The sequence below is a fragment of the Cryptomeria japonica genome, chromosome 3 (assembly GCF_030272615.1).
Source record: "Cryptomeria japonica chromosome 3, Sugi_1.0, whole genome shotgun sequence".
Taxonomy (NCBI): domain Eukaryota; kingdom Viridiplantae; phylum Streptophyta; class Pinopsida; order Cupressales; family Cupressaceae; genus Cryptomeria; species Cryptomeria japonica.
The window spans coordinates 759,451,067-759,460,287 of NC_081407.1; the positions used below are offsets into that span (position 1 = coordinate 759,451,067).

The window sequence follows — 9,221 nt, forward strand, 5'->3', positions numbered from 1 at the left end:
TCTTATAACTTATTTACAACATTCACACATTTGACACATGCATACTTTAGACCAAACATATAAAAGGCTTAAACCAAGATCCAACATGCTACTTCAAGAGTTGGATGATGCTATTCTTTACGAAAAATAATTAGTTGGTCCTAGTACACTTTCACATGCTTCCTATAGTTGGTTCATAGTGCTATAATTTGACCCATTCATAAAAAAATTCATAATATAATGTGAAGTGATCTCTATGAGCATAATGTTGACCCTAACTTTTCATGTTATTGAATTCCACCTTTGCACCTTGAATAGACTTGTCTTTGTGTGTAGCCTTATTTATCTTCCAACATACAAGCCTCAAAATATAACTATGGTAGAATGTGGTATAAAATAATGTGCTAGTGGATATAGTTTTTGAGGAATGAACTTCATATACACATCACAAATACTTCCAAATCCTTCAACAATAAAAAATTGATTAAGATGATACTACTGACATAATATATTGAATGATGTATTTAACATAACTTGACTCTATTTATCTAAATCAATAATTATTTGATATGACATAATATTAATTAAAATTATTGTAATTTTTGAAAACTGGATATTGAGGGTAACATAATGATAATTTATACAAAAACCTTAACTACCTCCTTTGACATTAATGAAAATATAAATTTCAACAATCTCCTCCTTTGTCATTGGTTCCAAACATGAAAAATGCTACTAATAAAATACTCCTTGTAATGGAAATTAGGGGCTCCCCTTGTGTAGAAAATTTGCTTCCATTGTAATTGGACTTTCATTCTTCTCAAGTTTGGCTTTGTGCTCTTGTAATTGGACTTTCATTCTCTCTCTCTCTCTCTCTCTCTCTCTCTCTCTCTCTCTCTCTCTCTCTCTCTCTCTCTCTCTCTCTCTCTCAATCCTTTCTTCCCCAAATGGTGTAGAATTTTGGCTTCCTTTCTCCCACTTTGACATCAATGACAAATATCCACTTTGATTCTTGGTCTTCAAGGAAAAATTAATCTACTAATACCTTTTGTAATTTTTTTCACAATACCACCAAGACTACTTGCAGTGAGGAGTCAACACTCCTCCTCAACATATACTAACTTCCCCTTCATTTAAGAGGGGGGCGATACCACTACCAAATTCTAGCCAAGATATTAAATTGTCTCCTTTCGAAAAGGTTTTGTAATGATCTCTCCTTTGTTTCAACATATTCTATCTTCACTTGTTTCCTTGCAACCTTCTCTCTTAGATAGTGATACTTAATTGAGATATGGGTTTTTCCGTGAATGTGTTACCCAATCATTTGAAATGTTTATAGTACTTGTATTGTAACAAAGGATTGGCATGGGTTCTTCAAATTCAATCTCCATCTGCTACAATGTCTTTTTTTATCTATAAAACCTAAATGCAACAAGAAACTATTGCAATATATTTTGCTTCTACCATAGACTAAGATACAAAATCCTTGTTTTAGCTCAACCATGATATAAGGCTATCACCGATAAAGAAAGCTATGCCACTTGTACTATTCTTTCTATGAAAGACCATTTGGGAGAAGAGAAGATATTACCTCATCAAGCACAAAATTTAAAGTAGTGCTTCAAATGTTCATCAATAGATTGCTCCATATGTGTAGAAAAGAATGTCATAAGACCATTCCTATAACTTCTTCCTCCATCTTTTGTTTACAATAGTGTTAAATGAATTAAAGTGCTCAACAACTTAATCCATATCAACCACCCTCAAATAATACTACTTACATAGAAGATGCTTGTTCACCAACGATATGGTGTGGTACAACTTTCCTAACTTTATAAAAAGGGGTTGTAGAGGATTCATGTACAACATTGAGGAGCAATAAATTTCCCAGACATAGCCAAATAAGATTACTATATTAACTATCTAAGACAACCCAGTTTTCATCCTTCATGTCTGTTGTTTTACTTCTAATGAAATCTTTCCATAGATCTCAAACCGACTGACCCTGATAGCACAGAGGTTCCATTCCCGTACCCAGTCCATAAATAACTGAATAGCCTGTTACATTTTGAAGGCCAATTCAACAAGAACCTGTTGCCACGTCCAGATCTCTAAGGCAGCCCAAGAACTACAAGGATATCATGCGTCTCACATAGAAAAAGAAGTCCCATTACTACCACTGGCCTGATATCCTACCAAGCATCACCAGCTCCTCTGCAACCTCCATAAAATATAACGCGCCAACTATACTAAATCCAACTCTAGTTTATATTCTTTAAATTTGGTAAATACAAAGAAGCTTAATACCGACCTCACAACATGCTTTGCAACAATTCAACTGGTCATAGTCAAGATGGGTATGAGACATTGACCATCTACGTCAAACTTTAATTAAGGCCGACTCTCGATGTTATGTGTGCACACTTGAAGAGTATCTCCATGCTTTTTCACAAATAACAAATTTCTTGTGTGTTGAAAAAAAGGCACATGGATTTTACAACAATCTGTTCCGCATGGTTGTTTTTGCTATGTTGTTCGATGATAAAAGATTAGAACGAACTCCATATAGCACATGTAGCTTTTGACTTCGTCGTGGGACATGGGATCCACATTTCCTTATAGTTGGTGGTCTCCTCCATCCCTCATCAACTAAAATTATTTTCGTATCACAAATCTAAATGTAGTTTTTAAATAAAAAGAAAAGTTTTTGCAGCCACACGAATTTGCATGGGGCCATTACATTATTTGTACGCTGGAAGGCTAGTACAACCTCGTTTCCAAAAGCAAATAAAATCTTGATGAAAGTATGCTTAGAAGAATTAAAGGAATAAAAATAATAGTCCAATGCACTCCGTGCGTGACGGTAATGTAGACCATGAAATCTCATGAGTAAATTCATGCACGTCCTCCAATCTGCGTATATTTATTAGTTGGGGATGGAAGGCAAGCATGCATAATGAAATAATCACGATGCTGAAGTAGTCAAATTTCGATTGCTGGTACTCACTTATTTGGTAAAAGTTCAAAATTAAGGACCTTTAGGAAGGCCATTCAAGTTAATATACCCCTCTTTTCCAAGCGACTTGCATAATTTAGCTGATTTTACCTTTGATATAGAACTATAAGGTTAGATCTTGTCCAATTCTAAGTGGCTGGTACAAGTCTAACACGAATATGATAGTAGAAACATACCACACACTAACAGTGATAACAAAAATACATGTAAAATTTAACTATTAAATAATTAGATATGAACAAAATATGGTTGAGACAATGGTTTTCTAGAATTCTCCCACTTATTTCAAATACCTTGCAAAAGCATAAAGGGAATATTAGCATCTAAGTATTAAGGACTATGAGGCCATTATATTTATTACACCATCTAATGTTATTTGTGCTTACATGCTTCATCAAATCATCTAAAACAATCACCAAAGAGTCATCATTTTCAATCATCATCCACTATCCTCCACCATGTGATGAGAAAAATGGTATTGTGCATCTATATGCTTCATTTATACACAAAAAATTGGGTTTTGGCCAAGCTAATGACACCTTGACTCTCACATTGAGTTTAAACTATTGCTTGAATAAGGCCAACAATTCAACAAAAACTCTAAAACCAACTCACCTCCTTACAGGCATTACTAATTGTCATGTACTATACCTCTACAATGGATAAATGACTACAACCCATCACTTGCTCATTCAAGTAATAGAAACACTAAATAGGCTAAAGAAATAGCCACTAGTAGATATTTTATGATCTACATCTCCTGTCAAATCTAAGTCAACAATCCCTTGTGAGTAATCACCATAGTAGAAGATATAATAATTTATAGTGTTCTGCATTCACCTTAAGTCTCTCTTAATTGTTGTTCAATGCTCTATGCCAATATTAGCCATATAATAATCCCAAGGCTCCCATTACATCACCAATGTCTAGCTTTATGTAAAATATAACATAAATTAGAATATGAAGTAGACTAGTGTAAGGAACATGCAATATATACTCTACATTTAACGGTGAAGACGTATATATTACTTAACTAATAACTTAGTACCCAAGAAAATAGAAACATTTACTAGCATATAATTCTGCATACTAAAATATTACAACACAAATTCAACATACTTAGTCTATCCCAATCAAACATTTCTTATTTCTCTCTCTTTTCAATGCCTAGGATGCATATAGGAACCCCTAATTGTTTATGTTGAAATGTATTGAAATTTTATATACCATATCTCTAATCATCCATTCATTGTTACCAAATATCAACAAATGATCTATGCATAAATTGATAAAAAGAGATTGATTACCATCATAAAGTTTAATTTTTAATAATTAAATAGTTGCTAAGGGGCCCAACGCCCAATACAGTAGAAAGTAAAGTCTATAAACAACATAACACAAAAAATAGGGGAAAAAAGAAACAATTATCGGCACCTCGATGACTACCATCTAGTACATAAAACCAACCCCACCAAAACCAAAGTCCAATATCTGACCAACTATATAGGCAACCAACATAATTAGGAAATACACTAGATTATAATACATAGCATATGAATTAAACTTTTGAAACCATAATTTTGGAGATCATTGGACACCATATAAGTATTGCTTCAATTTATATGCTAATGAAACCTTGCCTTTTACCACATAGTAGTTGTTAGGCGTTATTCTTTTTCCTACAAATATTATTTAATCTTTCTTTGGTTTATTAGGAGTGGTTAATGTGAATAAACATGGAAAAATACATAATCTACATGTACCACTTTCTAACACATGAGTAATTGAGTCACACACTCCCTTTTGGCTTGTTGTGCCTCCTTCCATAACCACAAGTTTGTTCTTACCTTTAGTAGGTTATAGGGTAATTAATTTTCTCACCCTCTTTTGGCTTTTATGCCACTAATTATAACTTCTTTTCTATCTTCACTTAAGGAGGTTATGCTACATATTTTGACATTTATCAAGTAGGTAAAACTTCCCATATTTTATGGGTAGTAGGAGTTAATGCACCTATTGGTAGCTTGGTGAGCGTATGAAGAGTATTCTCAAGTTCTCTTGCATTGTCTATATTGTTCTTTCATTTCAGATTTTGGCTCTACTATTTGATATTCGATTATCTATTAACTGTAGTTGCACATGATCTAGGTCAGACACGAGATTCTAGCCCGATTGTCACTTCCCAAAGAATCTAACATGGTACTGGAACTTGTTGTCTAGTACAGTTAATTTTAATATCTGGCTTTTATAGATTTGAGACTAACTGATAGCTATAATATTAAAAAACCAAGTATTCTCTTCTCCTACATCCTTGCATAGCCCTAATAATAAGTACAACTTAACAAAAGAATAAGCATCCCTATAATCTACTTTGCATAGTTATATTCTTGGGAGGTTTGCGTGATTGTAGCATTTAGGTAATTTTGGCAGAATTTTCAACATTTCCAAAGCATCCAAAAGGTTGGATAAAGTCACAATTGACTTTTTTTTCAAAAACATCAAAGCTTGGAGGACAAAATTAGAAATCAAATGTTAAAATTTAAAAACTTTTACAGGAGCCATTTTAAATTTTGCATTAGAAACTCATTTTTCAGTCACTAGAAAGAAAAAATATTTTTGGCATGCAAAAACCATTTTTAATAAGTTTGGCACCTTCCCTAATTTCAATCTATGTTCTCCTACTCCTATTTCCATACATCAATATATATCCATCCTTATCTATATCCTACCTATATTTATATTCATGCATTCCCATTATTTTTTGTCCTATATTTGCATACATTTACCCATGATCATTGTATTATATATCTTTTTACAACGGACCATTTTTGTAGCATTGAGGATTGATCTTGCTTGGCTTGAATTTTAAGGAAAAATAAATTTGTTTCAAATTTTAAAATTCTCCTCTTTCCTCATAGTCATTGGGAGTTGAGTTTGTAAAACATGGAATTATCTAGCAGGGCTTCAAATTTAAAGACATTAATTGACCATTAAGCAATCATTGACTTATTCGTATATAGAATGAACTTATGAACATTTTCATTTGGAACTTTAAATAGAATAAAAATATTGTATCAAAATCAACATCTAAGTATCTTTATCACAATCAAAAAATTATTCTAATTAAGGGAGTAGGAGAACATGACCATTGATTATTTCACTATCTTTATGATGTAGTTATAAATATACCAAGTCCTTAATAATCAATGAGGAGTATAGAATCTAGCAAATCAAAGAGAAAAAGTATATATTGTGATAGATAAGGTCTAGAGTTACAAATTAGACATGTATAATATAAAATTAATCTACAATCACATAATTAACTTAAAAGGTTAATAATTCCCCATGCAAGTGAATATATTTAGTTGCGTCGTATACAATTACACCGGGTGTGTTCATAGTTTCAAGAAACATTTGCATAAATTAGTTTTTTGAATTACCGGTATGAACATAAATTCAACTATTTCCTATCTATATATTGCAGTTCTTGTGAGATTTACCTAAGAAATGTTTTTAAGTGACAATCGAGATAATATAAACAAACACTGGCTTGACGTTCTACCACTACACTTCAAATTTGAGAAAAATATTATTCGATATTTTCCATATATTCGTCTTTAGTGAAAGATGACAAGAGAGTCTCGGCAAACAAAACTAAAATAACTAAGAAGCCTCATTCCGTGTGCTCATGCTTGCAAAGTAACAGAATTGAGGGATTCCTAAGAATTTGTCTATAATGCATGCATTTGGTCTAACAGCTGGAACCTTTTCTGCAGGTGAGAACACCCGAACTTGCAGTGATAGAGCCCACAATAGAGGAAGGTCTTGCCGCCATACTCGAAGCTTTGGCATAGCTTGAGGATTCTTTAGCCCCTGATGCTGTGAAGAATGCCCCATTTAATATAAGATCTCCCACTGATCTCCAGTTGCCTTCTGTTGAATCTTGGTGCTTTGTAACCTGCACATTACCCATACTATAACTAGACTACAACCGTTGAATACCAAAGATATAAGAGACATGAGTTGTACAGGTCTTTTACCTCCTTGTGGAATCGATAATCAGGAGCAAGGAATCTGTTGCCTTGGCTGTTAATGGTGGGGTTTGCACTTACCCCGATTGCATACATTTCCCAGTGGGTGTAATCATTGTTCACCACATGAAAGTATCCATGTCGACATCTGCATCATAACGTTAATATCTTAAAGACTTGAGCAAATAAACTTCAGCAAGCTGTATATTCGTGGTCTTTGTGCAAGGAATACAGTTTGTTACAAAATTCTATTCACACCTGGGCATACGTTGAACAAGCCCTTCTCCAAAGTGGTTGAAAGCAACTGTTACTTGCATTTTGACGTCCTCGGTGTAGGCGTCGCTGTGTCCTAGGAGCATCACTTGGAAAAAGCCAATAAATATTGGACTTGAGAAATAGCGTTCTATCGACAATTTAATAAATACTCACATTTTTTTCGTTCAAGTCAAGTAATAGGCTTTTAATACCCTACCCTAAAATCCTCGGATAAAAAATACAATTGTGAAACCTAATTTCAAAGAAAAGTATATTTATGGAAGACCAAAAAAGCAGTATTGAGCACCTTGTCATGGTGAGTGAAAAAGCTGTTTGAAATGGTTATAGCAGTGGAACCCATGATGGCGTCGATCAATCCATCTGCGCAACTTGACAATGAACAGTGGTCAACCCAAATTGCGCTTGATCCAAAGATGGAAATCCCATCTCCATCACTCTTGGTTCTAAACCCATAATGTGTCTGGGAGCTCCTAACATTTGTGTTTCCCGCAGGTTTACAGTCGTGGATATGAACTCCATGAATGATAATATTGGTCACATACTGAATTGTAATGCAAGCTCCATTTGCTATATGAACATTGGCACCTCTACCATCAATAGTCTTATAACTGTTCATGATAAGCTCCTCCTTGAGCTGAATAACCATATCTTTTTGGAAAATAATCCAGAGAGGTTCGGTTTGAATAATAGCGTGCCGCAGAGTGCCAGGTCGAGGATTGACCGGGTCATCGTCATTTGGATCTGTAACTATATAAAATCTGCCATTCTTACCTCCAATGGCGTTTTTGCCAAATCCGATGGCACAATCAGCCAGTCTCTTTCGGTTGTTAACCCAGTTAGGATCACAACGCCAACAGTCATCGATGGGGTTCCCCGTTTCGCACGAGCTCAGCTTTCTTTTCGAATTATTTAAACTGCTGCACAATAGTTCTTGAAGTAAATAATCTCAACTGTCTGTAATATATGCTAGCTATAAAAAAATACGAGGACTTTGAAATTCTCTTAATTGAACTGACTTAAATATCTTTTCTGTAGTTAATTTTCTTTCATTGAATCTGTCTCAACGACGACAATTGTTAATTATCCAATGGCATGATGATATGGGTGATAGAAATTTGTTCTATAACTGCTGCATACCAACTACAGTTACAAGAATAGTATTATAGAAATTACAGTGAAGAAAACGTCGAGGAACAGCATAAGAATAAATAGAACATTTATAATAAACCTTGTCATTTAAGATTTCATACTAATGTACTAAATTCAATAAGATATTGGATTTCATTTCTATACTACCATAAATAAATTCTCTAAAATTTCTAAATCATCTGAAAGGCGAAATGGTTACCTTTCTACCATTTGAACTACAAGCTCCGGCTTCTCAACATGATATTTATCACTATTCTCAGCCTTAGTCATATTGGAGGGGGTTCTTATTGATTCCACCATTACTAACTTGATGAAAAAGACAGCAAGAAGAAGAAACAATGGCTGTAAGGCTTGTCTGCTCGCCATTTTGGATAGGAGAAAACCTGCAATGGTTGTATTACATGCTATGGCTTTGGGCTATCTTATATACAAAATCATCATGTGCAAAATCTGTAGAGAAGGGGGAATCTTGACCCCGACGTTTGAAAAATTGTTGTGTGCACGTTATCTCAGTGCGATTATTACGGTGGTAATGCACATGACTATAGCGCTTGACTCATAAACAATAGTGAGTAATGATGTGATAGAGCATTCCTCCAACGTTTCTTAGAATGTTTACTCCGACGTTTTTCTGAATAGAGAGTTTTCTCCAAATCTATTTGAAAAACATAGATATAGAAACTTTCATGGATGTGGTGGACGCGGCATTTTATCCGTCTCTGCTTTCCATGGTGACTCCATTGAGTTATTCAGTAGTAACACTTCTTTGG

At 34.2% G+C, this 9,221-nt stretch overlaps 2 protein-coding genes across 2 annotated transcripts; both read right to left on the bottom strand.

Annotated features, from left to right (window-relative positions):
- Positions 1-6,746: 6,746 nt before the first annotated feature.
- LOC131874347 (probable pectate lyase 18) lies at positions 6,747-7,385 on the bottom strand. Its single transcript, XM_059217681.1, has 3 exons — positions 7,285-7,385; positions 7,036-7,174; positions 6,747-6,953 (listed from the first exon to the last, which is right to left on the bottom strand). The coding sequence occupies exons 1-3, from the start codon at positions 7,383-7,385 to the stop codon at positions 6,747-6,749; spliced, it is 447 nt and encodes a 148-aa protein (XP_059073664.1).
- Positions 7,386-7,540: 155 nt separating this feature from the next.
- LOC131874348 (probable pectate lyase 20) lies at positions 7,541-8,817 on the bottom strand. Its single transcript, XM_059217682.1, has 2 exons — positions 8,651-8,817; positions 7,541-8,219 (listed from the first exon to the last, which is right to left on the bottom strand). Exons 1-2 carry the CDS (start codon positions 8,815-8,817, stop codon positions 7,541-7,543), a joined length of 846 nt encoding a protein of 281 aa, XP_059073665.1.
- Positions 8,818-9,221: the final 404 nt, after the last annotated feature.